At 34.9% G+C, this 16,416-nt stretch overlaps 1 protein-coding gene across 3 annotated transcripts in view; it reads right to left on the bottom strand.

The window, feature by feature from the left end:
• ERC2 (ELKS/RAB6-interacting/CAST family member 2) overlaps nucleotides 1–16,416 on the bottom strand; it is a 926,792-nt gene that overhangs the window by 478,140 nt on the left and 432,236 nt on the right. For all 3 annotated transcript variants that reach the window (XR_016512310.1, XM_090282950.1, XM_090282949.1), the window contains exons 8-9: nucleotides 13,263–13,403; nucleotides 10,058–10,198 (exon numbers count right to left, since the gene is read on the bottom strand). Coding sequence is in view for 2 of the 3 variants with exons in the window: in XM_090282950.1 (XP_090139076.1) it covers nucleotides 10,058–10,198; nucleotides 13,263–13,403 (282 nt within the window). In the remaining variant the exon portion in view is untranslated. The remainder of the gene's footprint in view (nucleotides 1–10,057; nucleotides 10,199–13,262; nucleotides 13,404–16,416) is intronic.

Genomic DNA, 16,416 nt, shown 5'->3' with positions numbered 1-16,416 from the left:
GGAAGCTATTGCCCATTCCATGCTTCTAAGGTTTATCAATGTTGTCCATTAGTTAGAAATTTAGCTCTTGAAAATGCAGATTGGTGTAAATTTTCCTTTAATAATTTCAGAACTTATTTACCATAAATATAGCCAAGCATACTGTCACTTTCAAAGATATCCACCAGTCACTAAAAACCAAAGGGATATCAATGAGCATTCTTTTCTAACTGTAGAGATCTAATTTTGCTGATAATACAGCTCAGTTTAAAAGAAAACCCAAGTACCTGGCTCTGCCTCAAAATATTTCTGGTAACTTCTAGAGCAACTCTCAAGCATCTTATAGAAACAGAGAAAATTGGGAAAAAAATACTTTAGACATGCCTATATAACATATTATATCAGTAAGTTTTGATCTAATGTCTCTTAATTTTCACATGTAAGGAAATTTCCCCACAAATGGGAGTAATCAAAATAAAGTTTGGAATCTCACTGATATGGGCAAGCCTTGGCATTTTGATGTGAACTGATTTTGAAAGCTTGAATTAAGAACAAAGGAGAAATTTGATCATGACTTGGGACAAGTAGTACATAACAATGCCTAGAGGTTATTTTAATGAAAGAATTTAGAATTATTTCAGGAATAAGGAAAAATTTCAGATAAATACTATATCTAAATCACAGTTCAGAGCAAAATCTAGCTAAAGCCAGGTATTGATAGTATCAATACATCAAGTTATAAGTTTATTTATACTCTTTATGTGAAGGTTGGTCATTGATTATTTTCAATAAAATGACATTCTTCATTCCAAGTGCCTGAAATGGAAAGCTGCTGTGAAAATAGGCAGGAAATATTCTATTATAATATTATATGACATTCTTTCTTTGAAATGGGTCCTAGCGATTTTAGTAAAAAATCATTTCTCTCAAACAAATGATTAGTCATGACCACAAAGTACAAGCAGAACACTAACTAATGAATCTGATGACTTGTCTTCCATGTGGTTTATGGGTTTTAGCAATAATTTGCTAAATGTATGCACTGTAAAAATATGATTCTCTATTGTAGCACATATTGGGGTTTAGTGTCTGTTAACTGAGCTTGAACACTCCTTTAATATCTTAACAGCAGAGCAGGCTATATAATCTACTTTAAACATACTTGATTTCAATATCCTAAAAGAAGTTATAATGTTCACATAATTCTGAGTTACAAACAAAATAATTACTTTTTGATGTAACATTTTTAAGGGCTATTACACAACTCTAACATATAAATTTTTAATTTTATTTTAAACCCAATTACTTAATAGCAAATAAAATAGCTGAGACTAAATACATTTGCAAACTAATAATAATGAGTCTTTGGATATTACACTATCTAGTTCTATAGAAAAGTATTCTTTCACTAATCCAGAATTATTACAATTTGCATATTTTAATTATTCCTAAAAGAAGTTTCTTGTTATAGATGGAAAAATGGGATATTTATAAATAAACATAAACAAATGATCAAAATAATTTTTCTAATGCCACATATACAAAATAAAAAAGAATCACCTGGTACACTTAATAATTTTTAAGACCCTTCGAACAAATAAACAAAAATAATTATTTAGCTAATACTTTTTAGCTATGGAACCTCTTAAAATTAGCAATGTTGAGAACTGAGGTAATTATCTAGATGTTCTGAAACAAAACATGTAACTTCAAATCTTAGTGTCATTTTAAATATTACTTTAGTTCTTTAGATATTGAAAGCCCTGATCAAGTGTTAGGTGTGTGTGCACCTGTGTGTATTTGTACATGTCCTGAATTATCTCTTAAATAGTTGTAAATTTCCAGTCTATGAGTGAATCAACTAAATTTCAAAAATAGACTTAAAAAATCATAATAAGAAACCACTGTACCCAGACAAAGACTGTGAAAGTATATATAATTCAGCCCATCATATTCCTGAGATTACACAATCCTACATGATATATAAATGAGAAAGACTTCACTGAATATTAACAAGATTTTTTTCCCCACTGGACTGGAAAAATGCTTGATCTTTTTCTGGTAAACCCTTATATAAAATGTGAGCTCTGCAAAAGATGGATTTGCAGGAGATAGTTTTTCGATGGATAGTGCCTGGGTTGGGGAGGGGCCAGAAGGAGGCCCTCATATGTGTGTGGGAACACCAGAGTGTGCCCTGGCCAGCAGCAAGGTTTTCCCAGTGCCTCCAAATCAGTCATTTGCCTTGTAGCAAGGAGGTTATTACACAAAGCATGAAATTTAGAACTCAGAGGTCTAAAGATTTATTTTAAGTGTATATGAGAATTCTAGATACCATCTCTGGAAAAAATAGCCTCTAGGGCCATGGCAAAGAAGGTATTTGAGACTGAGGGGAAAAAAAAAATATATATATATATATATGTGTATATATATATATATACATATATATATATACACACACATATATATACACATTATTTGTCTAGAATTAAGAACTAAGGGAAGAAAATAACTCAACTGAAGATAACCTGCACAGTGCTTATAATGACAAGATAAAACTCCTCCAGGAGTAAAGATTGGTAGTTAAGCTGCAGAGAGGTTATTATTATAAGTAATAAGGATACAAAGGTAAAATTTTAGATTCCTAAGAAATGGCAATAGTATCACTTAATAAAAAGGTTTATAAAAGTAGGTTTATTGCTACTCTAAGAAAACATTACTCCCTGGAGGACTTCAAAGTTTATTTACTCTGATTTAGTTTATATTGATGAACATAGGACTGAGTGTAAAATTATCTTATTTAACAAAAACAACTAAGTTATAATTCACCAATTTTATAGGTGATCAAAATAAATATATAAGAATAAAATAAATTTTATAGGCACCAATAACTGGTTAGAAAATAAAAGGAGAAATACAGCATTCACAATAGTAACCTAAAAGTTATACATATACAAATGCTTAAGACTGTACTTTAAAAGATATACCACTGGCCTATGATAGAAAAATATCAAAAATTTACTGTAAAAGATCACTGAAATAAATACAAGTTGTATCAAGTTCATAAATGGGAAGAAATAATATTGGAAAGAGATCAAACATTCTAAAATTATTTTATAAGTTAAATAGTATTCAACTTAAAATCACCAACACTTGGGATTTTTAATTGACAAAGTGATCCTGAAGTTTACTTAGAACAAAATAAAATTAAAAGCTAAGAGCATTAAAACAAGACAATGTGAAAAACAGAAAGAATTGGGGTGGAATTTGTTTCACTAGAAGTTTAAAAATATTATAAAGACACAGTTAAAATTCTGACCCGGCAAGCAATCGACATTGATAAAAATAAACAGGAGCTTAGAAACTAAGATATTTGCCATATGAAAACTTACTATACAATAAAATAGTATCAGGATCAGTAAATTTTAAAAAAACTTTTGTTTAAGGGCATTGGGATAATTAGTTGATCCACTGAGAAAAATGTAAAGTTGAAACCTCATCACTAACATGCATCAAAATAAAATAAAGGTCGGTAAAGGTAGCAAAAGCTGCCTTTATTTTTTCCTTTTTATTGAATTTATTGGGGTGACAGTGCCTAACAAAATTATACAGGTTTCAGGTGCACAATGCCACAGCACATCATCTGTACACTGTATTGTGTGTTCACCGCCCCCCCGAGTCAGAAAAGGCTGCCTTTCCTCAGTACTAGAAGAAAGGTGACTTGACAGAACTTCACTAAAATGCAAATAGCAAGAATTGTTGGGAGCTTTTTAAAATCACTGGCCAGGAACTTATTCTATGAAAAACAAACAAACAAACAAATGTGGAAAAATTAATATGGAAAGATGTTCTTCAGAACATTGTTTATACTGGCAAACACACACACTAAGGAGGAAAGAAACGACCCACATTTGGAGAATGAGAAAATAGAGTGGAACAACAATTAAAATAGTGTTGTGGAAGGATAGTTAATTATATAAATTCTGACATGTTATTTGAAAAGGATAAAAAACTCAATAAACACTTTGAGACAATTTTGTGAAAAGAAATGGAGTATTAGATTTATAAAGAGATCAAAGGATAGAAGGAAGGAAAAGGGGAAGGAAAAAAAGGAGGAAGGAAGGAGGAAAGGAGGGAAGGAAGAGAAAAAGACAAAAAAGAGAAAAGGGAGAAAGCGAGGGAGGAGAGAACAATAACAAAACAATGTCTGGTTTGGGAACAAACCCAGTGTTCCTAGTGATTATCTCTGGGTAGTGAAATGTCCTGTTATTTATATTTTTCTCTTAATGTCCTTCCACTGTGACCATATATTATTTTTATAACCAGAAAAACAGAGACATTTTTAAAAGACTATTAAGGGTAGAAAATTTATCGTGCTGCATCCCTATCGGTCCAAAAAAAGAATGGGACCCTGAGAACACCTGTAGACTGAGTTAAAATAATGAGAGTTTGGTTGTATCTCCAGAATGCCAAAATAGTGGGTTAGCTTAATTAACTCAGGGAGAAAAGTCAGTCAATAACCTTTGGATTAGTCATCTATAGAACTGAAAAGTTTGCACTTGCATCCTGGAGACCCATCACTGGGGTAAATAAAGGCACAGTCCAGTAAGTGCCATGTCATCAATATTTCTGAAAATGGCCTAAAAGCCAACAGAGCTATTTCTTTGGCCCTACCTACCTGGACAGAGATGGTGACCTCCTGTCATGGGCCTGGTAAATCTGGGCTGCTGCAGAGACAAAGCCCTCCCCGTGTGTCCTGCACACGCCCAAATATGACATACGTATGTTTTATTCCTGTCCTTAACTAGCAAGCATGGAACAATTTCAGTGGGATTACTTTATACTTTTTTTTAAATGATCTAAAGAAAACACTCATTTTCCCCATGGTCAGTTTTCAAGCTTGAAGGTACCCCAGTCTTATTTGTCCTTCTTCACCTCACCACTGTCTTGAGCCTGCTTATTCACACTTGCATGCAAATGTTAAGAGAAGGGAAATTTGGATTATTTTTGCTGCTCTGCTAAAAATCATATTTCAGGAGAGAGGTTAATAAAGATGATCCAACAGTTTGCAAAAACAAAATTTGTTTTAAAGACTGGAGTGTGGAACCTGAATCTAATTAAACACATGCAAGCATCTCATGTATCATGCACTATGTATTCTGCAGCAGGGGCTTAACAAAAATGTGTCAGCTGAATTGTTTCCTTTATCCATGCTATTCCTCTTCCCTATGATGGGAATTTACAAATAGGATGTAATTAGAATGCATGATGGCTCAGATCACATCTGCCAAATGAAAAATTCTGGTCACCTTTATGTAACATTTTTCCCAGTACGGCTCTTGAGTTGACAGAATAAAAAAGCCCTTCTTTAATATGTTAAAGAAACAAATAAACTTCTTCATATTAATGCATACCTTTCATTAGGATTTTAAAAAATCAGTGATGGCCTCTTGACCATTTTATACATGTTTTTAGTAGTTACCTGTTTTTGCCATTAAGCTATAATCAGAAATGTTACTATCTGTTATTAAGAGGCTATATTTTAGTTTGTCCTGAAACAAGTGACATGTTTTTAACTCTTATAAAACTCACAATAATGTTAGACATTCGCGATTCTCAAAGAGCAATGCCCTGTTTTTAAAATCTAAACCTATCTTAACTTCCATCATTTGAATGTAACATACATTGAGTTGTTTGCAAGATAAGTATGCATTTAAGGATCCAAGAAAGAATTCCATGAGCCTAGATCTGCAGCTGCCCTCTGTTCTTCCATAGCCTTGGAGCTGAAGTTAAGAAGGAGATAATATCCAAGCTGGCAATATTTCCCTGACTTCTTAGTTTTTTAGTTTCGCATTCAAAAGAAATGGCAGTGGACTATGCACAGGTCATTTCTTCTGACGAAATGGAAATGGGAAGAGACTCATAAATATTATCAAAAAATCCCCAGTATAGCACACTGTGACATGTGATCAATGGATCCTCATGCTTTGATATGTTACAGCGGGAACGTTTAGAAATGACTTACTGGGTTGTACATCTGATTGAACAACTGCTCAGCTTGCTACATTGCAAAGTTGGGGAGGCATTGAAGCACAGACAGGGAAAGAAGGAAAGATCCAGAAAAACAGCATTAGCTCAACAAATCCAGTGCATTTGCACAGACGACTGGTCGTTAAAAAGAAGAAATTTCAGTTTCTAAACATTCCACCGTGAAAGTGAGAGGCTCTGGGGAAATAGAAATGTTGACTTTGGCTCCTAGAAAAGAATAGCTGGAATAAGAAATTTAAGGTTTGTGTTACTTTCCCTTTCTCAAGTTAAATAACCCATGAAATAAAGAAAGCTGTTCACTTTTGATGATACATGAAGTGCTGGCCTCTAGCAATGAATCAGAAGAAGTACTTTTGGCCAAGCTTGCAATTTATTACCTGAACTTCAAAGATGGTAATAATAAAAGATTAATTAAATCTTATCATTGAATTTATAGCTCTTCTTTTATATTAACACAAGCCTGAATTTTCTATTCAGTCTAACTTTAGAAAAACATAGATCAGCAAACAGCAGGTTAGCAACAGCAAACTACCAGTAAGCAAGCCATTACAGGATTAACAGTAAACGGGAGAAGGAAAAATTTAAGTCAGCAGGAAAATAAAGGGAACCAAAATACAGTATTATCTATTGCTCATTACCAGTTCCTACTGTTAGTTCGTAATTAATAAAAAATATAATTTTTAGTAGCTACCCTATTATGTTCTAAGTGCTTAAGAATCTGTAATGCCCTCTGTCTATTTTGTGTAGAAGAGTTAGATGTTTGTGGATTTAACTGTAGTAATATTATTTTAAAAAGCACTGTCAAGTTATATTTCTTAAATAACTGCATTATTAATTTGGGGCTCAACATCAAGTTGTAGAAGGTAGAATATCATAAAAAATGTTTAATTTGCTTTACACTAAGACATGTGCTTTTGAAGACCCTGAATTTTTTTGTTGGTTTAACTTTAATAAAATAAATGATAATTTTGCCATGGTTTAAAAACACCTTCCTCAAAGATAATATTAATTGGAAATTAACAAAAAGCATAAGTCATAGCATTTCAAATTGCTGTTGCTTCTCAATTGATTTCTAGTCATATAAGGTAAATTTATTTCCACATATTGAACACCAAATACCCTTGAAAGACAAATTGATCCATATTATCACTAGTCTGTTCTTCTCAACCCCTAGGAGTCTATTTCAGGTGAGTGTATGCACTAATTTATAAAGCACACTCATATCTAGTAGCTATGGATTATTTGGTTAGTACCATTTTATCAACCTATCAGTAAAGATTTCCTCACATGCCAACATTTCATTGCATTGTTTTTAAGATGTCAGATGGAAAGTGTAAGAAATAGTTCATTTTCTGCCTATAAGCATTTTTCATTACAAAGTACTGATATTTGAAAATGTCTTAAATTAACACAATATAGTAAAGGGTTAAAAGCAGCTATGTACGTGAATGTTTTCCACAGAGTTTTATAAAATCACTTACTTTACCAATTTCAAGAATTGTTTATAAGACAGAAAACAAATTTAAATCACCATTTGGATTCCATTGTCACACTGGCAGACAAGGTTTCTGTTCAGCTAAACACATCTACATTGTGTAGATTTTATGGCAAAAATACCTGGACACTCAAAAATCTTGAGCAAAATTCCACTGGGCATTCATGGTTTATTTATGACATAATAAAACTATTATGTTTTCAGCTTTCATTTAGTAACCCTTTATATTTTATTCACAAGTCACATACCCTTTTATTTAGAGGGAGGCCCAGACACCCTTAAGTTTTTATAGCTGCTTATTTTTCCATGAGTAAATGATGTGTTTATATGTATATTCACATACTGTTGGCTTATATTTTCAAATATTTCATGTAGATCTCAATTCTTTTTAAGGTGATGGGTACTTGAGGTTTTTATGGAACTATTTATTAGCAGAAATTAAAGACTACTAGAAAAAGTATTTTAAACTTTTGAATTGAGTTGATGCTAGAGAGCCAAAAATAACAAAATAGCATCTGCAGGTTAGGTATGAAAATATTTAAATTATAATTACCTTATTTAATTTCTCTGTACTATGCCTTTAGAAGATAGTATAAGCAAAGATTATTTATGTACTTAGAAATAAGTTATTTTTTCACAAATTAAATAGGTCCTTTACAGTCAGACAACCATATTTGTTACTTTAATTCTAGTGATGTGGCAGAATATTAAAATGTTCTCAAGAATAATGCTAAAGTGTTTAAAGAATTTGATTTGTGAAGTTCAGTAAGTGGTGTCTACCTGTGAGTTAAAGGAAACCACATGCTCAAAATGATTTCTCGGGCAAACCATAGTTACGTTGAAAGAAACTAATTTGAATTGCAAATATATTGATTCATTAAACTAGTCAAGTCATATACACGGAAACTATAAGCACCAATATGTGAACCTCTTCCTTTTAATTACTATAGGATTTCAAATTCCATAAATGATTTACACTAAAAGGGAGGGTGTCTAGAATAATTATATATTGAGTGCCCTCATCTGCATAATTGCTCTTCAGAGTTGATGAAGGGAGTCTATCATGCCCAAGTCTATTTGAGGTCCTCCTTCTGCAGGACTGAGCATGATACAGCTGAGGTAAGATAACACAAAGGACCACCAAAGGGAGTCAATGAAGTCTCTCTTTCACAGAGTCTTCTTAGAGCCTGCTTTATGATCACAAAACTGTTCGGTAAAGAAAAAGTACATTTCTTGATATTCATGTGCATGTATAACATATTGCAGAACACATTTATATATGTGTCAAGGATGTGTATCATACACCCAATGCATAAAGTCAATCTCCATTTAAACACCCTCAAATAGGCTATTTAAATAATTCTTTTTATTGTTCAAGATTTCTGCTTGACTAGATATTGCTTGAAAAATGTAAGTTGTTGAATAGATTGAGAAATAGATTTTGCAATATAGAAATTGTCTTGTTGTTTTGTGGCAAAGGGATTTGATATGTATATTTATCTTTCTGTATTGGTCAAAAAGACTTTAGTACTGTGAAATTTCTCGTGATAATTTCCTAAAATTCCATGGAAAAATGAACACAGCATAATCACATTTCAGTTATATATTACATCATACAAAATAGTATATTAAATTTTAAGATATCTAGAATAATTTCTCCACAGATATATAATGCTTTCACATCCCTGTCATCCATATCATATATTTTCATAACTTTATTAAATAAATCCCCATTCCAATGTGTTGTGAATTATACATAATCAAATTTTATTATATGCTTTGCTTCATTTTTTAGATTCTTATCTTTTTTGAATAAATTTGTAAGCTGTCAAAGGGAAACAAAATGCTTAAACTCATAATGTTATGAGTTTTATGTAAACAATGAATGCAGACGCACCAAACAACACAGGGAAAAGTCAAAGGAACAATGCATGACTGGAAATGCACTCCACAAAAATGTCCAGTTCAGAGAAAATATGTTAATGCTGCAATATGAAGATCCTAGATTCTTTTCCAAAGCCTTCTACATAAAACAAGCTTTCTTAGAAATTAGGACCATTTCAGGTCAAGTATAAACAGTCATCCCACAGGTATTCCAGGGATTTGACTATTTTGGTGAACTTCTAGAAATTTAACATTGTCAGGTAAACTTTGCAAAGTTCCAATAGAAAAACTGACCTATTTCTAGAAGTAGAAAAAGTTTATCAATGTATAATTGAGCTCCTGGATTCTTTGCTTTGTTGCAAATATTTCCATTTATCTCTTCTGATAGTTGAGATTTGCCCAGGGAGTGATGGCTGGCTTTTACTTTTTACTTCCCCTATTATTTTCATGTGTTTTTCAAGTTTTTTTCCAGACAGGAAACCTAAGATAATTTTTCAGGTTCACAGACAGATTTGATGCAGACTTCTTAGGACTAAAGAGTGTTCAATTTTTTTATCAGCAGACAGCAAAAGATAAGGGTTTGTTTCTTTTCCTTTCCCATTTTATAAATTAATTATAAAATGAACATTTTTTTCCCTCTTAGGTTTCACTTACCTTCTTTAACTGTGCTTCCAGTTTGTTACATTCTTCTTTCTTTTGCTCGATGGCTATTTCTAGGGATTTTAATTTAGAGTCCCTTTTCAGACCTGCTGAGGCTAACGAAGATGCATGTTCCTTGAGGTCAATTAAACTAGACTGAAAGAAAAAGAACACTAGTAAGTAAAACAAAGCAGTTTCTACTAGCAATGTCTTCTATTTGAATACATTGATTCTATATATAGCAATAAAGTGTGCATTAGACAGAAAGAGTACATATAGTCTTACTAAGGTAACAATAGTCTGCTCTGGCCAGGAAATTAAAGTTGGCCAGCCTACAGAACTGAGCAGGATCTAATTGCAACACAATCAAATGTGACCAAATGGTGTGGTCAGTAAATGTATGTTTCACACCTCAAAGTCATGCTAATGATGTAAGTCCCAAGGTGGTCTTTACATGTCATGGTAAAACAGACACCCTGAACCTTCCATTTACATTTATTGCTGTCAGGTCATGCAGACTCTGAGACAAATATGAAAGAAAATACTGACTTTAATGCTTTCCCACCCTCCCTCTCAGGGAAAATCAAGTATAAAACACCCTATTAAGTTATGATAAAATTCCATTTCTTTAACAAATGGCCAATGGTTTTTCAAACATCTTTTGTATAATCAAAGACTTATTTATTTTTTAATTTAGATAGACTTTATGTTCCAGTCCTTTGTAAATTTAGATTCAGCAGATATAATGAACCTCTCCAATTCAGACATGGGGTTAACTAAATTCTTCCATTTGTCATTCACATCCAGAAACCAAGAGCTTCCCTGTACGGTCTGAATTCTAAAAACTAAAGAAATAAATCCTTGCATATATCACAGATATATGCTAGCTAGGAGGGCAAAGTCCATCACTAAATTTGAAATCATTAGCAACATATAACTATGTGACTAAAATGTTCAAGTTTCACCCAAAATCAAACATTGTGCATTTCCTTCATAACCATTTGCATCACCCAGGAAGACACTAAGCACACAATGATCTCTCTGTAAATGATGTTGCCTAATAGTTCACATCTGGATAACCTTGTTGCTGAAGACACTACCGCTATCACCCAGCATACACCCCTGCTAGTAACGCTCTGATGGACAGGTTAGCCTTTCTTATTTTTAAGGTCAGGAAGCTGAAGCTCACATGAGCTGAGTGTCTTCTCCAATGTTACCACGCTGTTAAAGGAAGATAATGAGTCTCAATCCCAGGTCCCCAATTCAAGTATCAATACTTTTTATCATATCACTCCCCAAAAGTAATAAAGGACCTTATAATCCAGACATTTTTGTCATGGTGAAGATTATTACCATCCCATCTAAATTATAAGCTACCTGCTGACCAAAAAAAAATTATATGTTGTTTTCTTCATAACTTTTAAATCGCTGGGTGTGATGACTTTAGGTGTCAATTTGGCTAGGCTATCTTCCCCAGTTATTCAATCTAACACTAATCTGGGTGTTGCTGTGAAGTTGTGTAGATGTGACTGACATCTACAATCAGCTGACTTTAAGTAAAGGGTATGATGCTCCATAACCCGGATGGGCCTGATCCTATCAGTTGACAGGCCTGAAAAGCAGAACTGAGGTTTCCTTGACAAAGAAGGAATCTCTCCTGGGGACTGTAGCATCAGCTACAATCAGAGAGTTTCCAGCTGGCCCTTCCTGCCAGCCTGCCCTGTGAATGTTGGACTTGCCTAGCCAGCCCCCATAACTATGTAAGCCAATTCCTTCCAATAAATTTCTTAATATGGTTAAATTTCTTAATACAGTTCTGTTTTTCTGGTGGAAGCTTGACTGCCACGCCCAGCCCAGGGGCAGGCACATTATTATACAGGAACAATAAATGTTTGCTGAAATGCCTGTCTGAAATTCATACAGTGCAGGCATTGTTTACAAAATTATTTTCATTTAAAATTTATGCTCCACCATGTCATCAAGATCTCTTTTCAATTAGAAGCATGCGTGTGTGTGTGTGTGTGTGTGTGTGTGTGTGTACTTTTAAAGGTATAAACACAAGAATAACACTTGTCATCAGTGAAGAATGCTGAAATTGGGGTCACAGCTTCTGTGCCTTCTGTTACATATCAGCTATAGTAATTATGGATTCCCCCAAGTTAGACTTACCAGGGGAATAGTAGGAAGAGGATTTATAGTCTTTATTTTCATATCAAAACAACAATCTCCTGTCTAAAAACTTAAATTTTAAGTTTACATTTTAGGGAGTATTTTGCTTCTGAGTTTCCTCAAAACTCCTATTACTTGTCAATTCTTCCCTTCCTGGATTCCTAATGCAGACAATACTTTAACTGATAGAGAATTATCAAAACCCAGCAGAGTGAAAGGATCTGTACCAGCCCTAAGGAAATGGACATTTCCTATGGGGAAAATAAAATAATGGTGAAGGGCCCAGTTGTGGACAATGGCACACATCTCAGATTTTGGGAGACTGAAAATAATGTGCATTGCTGCTTCTCAAATCTCTTCACTGAAGTATCCTGAAGTAAACTAAAGGGGTTAGAGGTGTCCCTCAGAGTAGGGGGGGCTGTACCCTAATGCATTCTCTCCATGGCCCCCCAAAAGAAGTTTCTTAAAATTATATTGCTTTACTGTAAAAATGCAGGTGAGATGTTTTCTATTTCCATGTTTGCTCTAATGTGAAAATATTGTTTTAAATTTTTACCATAATATGAAAATGATGTCCCAGAAGAGCAGTCACATTTTACCTATACCTTTTGTGTCCAGCCTGGTGCCAAATCTCTTAACCAGGGAGTACTGAGTGATCCATTTCAGAAGCACAGATGAATGTAAATGACCCAACCCAAGGATTAGCATGTAAAAGGCCTTCAATAAAGTGGAGCTGCTATTATTATTAATGCTTTTGTTGTTATCTCAAACCAAAATTCAAAGGACATTGAATCCTCTAAGCCACACAAATGTGATAAGACATCAAGAACAATTTCAAGGAGCTACATCCTATGCAGTTAATAGAGAAGATGTGTATTGAGCATCACTGATGAAAAGAGTTACAGTATTTTCCTTTGGATTCAGAGGTCTTTACAAAGGTAGAGTAACTATGTTCACCGTCTCTCAGACTAAGTCTCTGGTTTCTTGAGGCTGACATAAATATGGTTTTATGAGGACCATCACCATGGTTCATTTGTTTTTCCAAACTCACCTCTTTTTCAGTCAGTTCAGCTTGTAAAGCATTGACCTTCTCTTTCAGGTCTTTGTTCTCTTTTCGGAAAGATTCTATCTCTTCTAGCCTTTCCCGATCATCTCTCTCGCGCTGTTCTTTCAAACGTTCAATTATTCTTTCCTGTGAGGTAATTGTCAAAAAAAGAAGAGGTGAGAACCCATAACATGCTATAAAAAGAAATGAGGCAATATATGTAAGAAAGTCCCTACAAGAATCAACACACACACAGATATTATTAAATACTGGGTTTGTGAAGAGAGGCATAACAATCAATACAGTTTTCGGCTTGTTAATAAAAGTTAGCATCACAGAGTCACAAGGGACATTAATGTTCAAGCTATGAGGCTACTTTGGTTCATGGTGGTACTTAGAAAGTTTCCAGGGCAATTCCAGAAAAGCAAAGTTCACACACCAAGATTCTGGGCTTCCCAAAGCCTTGTCTGGGCAAGGGAAGAAACAGAAGCAACCTCTGGGCTCAACCCTCTTTGCTTGGCTTTCCCACCTGACATCAAAGGGATTTCCTTGCTTTCCGAAGACTTCTTCTCTGACTAGAAAGGGTATTGGAGTGGGGCAGGACGTAGGCCCTTCAAAACTTTGGACTGACTGCCAGTGAGAACTTGAAACAAAATAAAGAATAAGCTCATTGTATGAGTGATTTTCCAATGTGACTGGAGACGTTTATTTACTTCCAGATTTTTTCAGTGGCTTATTAACAATCAGTAGAGGCTCCAAAACATTGCTTAAGTTTGAGCAAAGCTCACATTAGCAGCTTTCCTGTATTGAGACCTTACTACACATTAGGCATGGCGATGCACCCCACTTACCTAGTCCTCATCGCAGCTGTGAGGTCTGAAGCACTGCTACTGGAACAGTGGAGAGGTGAGAAAACCCAGGCACAGGAAGGCCAGCTGACTCATCCAAGGTGAGCCAACTCATAAACAGAAGGCCCACCCTGACTCCCAGAGCTCTCTGAGTCTTAGCCAAGCCCACGAGACTACACTGACACAAGCATATGCCTGGAGAAGTTCAAGGAGGTCTGAGAACCCGCCCTTGACTTTCATACTGAAATTCAAATACTAGTCTGGCAGACACGTTTCCCAAACTTGCCGATATCAAAATAAGAACCTCCTTTTTTTTTTTTTAAAGAAAATTCCACTTGGGAAAAGTTTGAGTTAGATTTCTAAAATTGGTTTCAAATTACCCAGCACATATCTGAACTTCCTTTTGGATGTCATCATCAGAAAATATTTGTGTAACAGTGGCACTTAGATATCCTGATATTATCTTTTATATTTTTATAACTACATAGTAAAAGACAATTCCTAATATATAAGACAGCTGTAGAACAATGTTTAATGAAGAGGGAAGTTAGTTTGAACACTTGGTCTGTGATTTAAGATCCCCCAGGGAAACAACTGCTCTACCTCAATGACAATAATTTATGTATCTAATGCTTTCAAGGGGGGAAAAAAGGTACCATTGTTGTTTTCCAATGATTTCAAAATACTTTAAATTAAGTATATTATTACAACAGTGGGAGTAGAAATAGAACAAAAAGGTCTATTAATTGCCTATATTTGTTTCATCTTGATTCCCGTCCTATTTGACTTTGTCTGTTATGCCTGTAAGCGGATGATTACATGATCTACAAAAGAAGGAAATGGCCTCACTGTACAGTAAGTCTCTCAAGGGCTTTCAATGATTTCAGCAAATGAGCTCTCACTGCCTTGTGCCTACACTTATTACAAAAGCCTCAGGCCTGGTCACCTGGCCACCAGGCCTTCTCCATCTCATCACTTCTACCACATGGCTGTTGGGGTGACATTTTTAAAGCCCCAAACTGACCGTGTCACCTTACTATTTGGAAACCTGCCCAAGAATCACTTTGGCCCGATCATGTGGCATTTATTCCCATTCAGCTCCCTGCCCATGGTTTACTGCATGCCCATCCTCCCAGGCCAGCTTCTCAGAGGGCAGCACTCTAATCTGAAGAGCTGCGCAAACTGTCTGGCATACAACGGGCAATTAAAAAGGCGGATGGAAGAAATAAGAACTCAAATTAGGGATCATCTTGTCTTCAAAGGAAGGGAAATGAAATTAAGTATGTGTGTTAACATCCAGAAGGTGTCAGAGTCATTTGGAAAGGAGGTTGATTTGCTCCAAGCACTTGTACTATTGACTGGGCATTGATGACAAAAAACATCAGCAAGCAGTATAACGTTTTTAAGTGTTATTGATGATTCAATACTCCAAAATATTTTTCCGTCAATCACAAAACTAATTTAACTGTCAGCCGCACAGGGCCAGATGTCAAAAACATGTGTTAAAAAGCCTTAATACGCCATGATCTACTTGATTAACAGCTAACTTGTAGAAATTCCAACAATGTGTTCTTGTTTTAGTCTTATTTGCATTGGCAAGTGTTCCTTGTGCACTCATCTGGCTCTGCACAGGTCTAATCTCTTCGTGCTTTATCACTGGGTGGGAACTGAATTGCAGTGGCCTCCAGCGCTGCTATCTGGCTTTCTCAACTGCTTATCTACTGCAGCAATGCTTGGGAGACCGCTTTATAAACACCATGGGTTCTGTCTCTTGAGCTTCTGTGTGTCAATCCTAGAAGGAGGTCATACTCAATCTTAACTTGCTAAGCGGCATTATTTTTTGCAAACTCTGGATATGTGAATAAGTTCCTGGAAATTAAAAGGAGTAACACACTCCCTGGGGTATAATAACCCAAGTAAAATGGTGAATAATGCCTGATGGGTTCTATTCGTTGGCCAAAAGACAGCAAGTAATTAAATGTTCTTATGAATCCATAATTATTCATTAATCATTTTATATTTTTGCACCATGTTTTGTTCCAGAGAATCTATTCAATTCTATGTGGATACAATTAAGAACTTGTGAGGGAAATGAAATTAAGGAGATGATGATATCAAAAGTACAAAGACCAGAATGTTCAATATTTAGTCCTGTTCCTTCACCTGTGAGCTAAGTGGCCTTAGGAAAATAAAGGGTAGGCAACAAAGTCCCAACCAAGAGCCACCTTAGAGTGTAAGTGACTCCCTGGAGTTCTAGGTTAGAAATTAGCTGTGCCAAGGTTAATTAATGATGTCTGCCCAGGGCTCAGAAG

The sequence above is a fragment of the Furipterus horrens genome, unplaced genomic scaffold (assembly GCF_987537825.1).
Source record: "Furipterus horrens unplaced genomic scaffold, mFurHor1.1.pri manual_scaffold_7, whole genome shotgun sequence".
NCBI lineage: Eukaryota > Metazoa > Chordata > Mammalia > Chiroptera > Furipteridae > Furipterus > Furipterus horrens.
The sequence above is the reverse complement of the archived record's forward strand: the minus strand, read 5'-3'. Positions and strand labels throughout refer to the sequence as shown.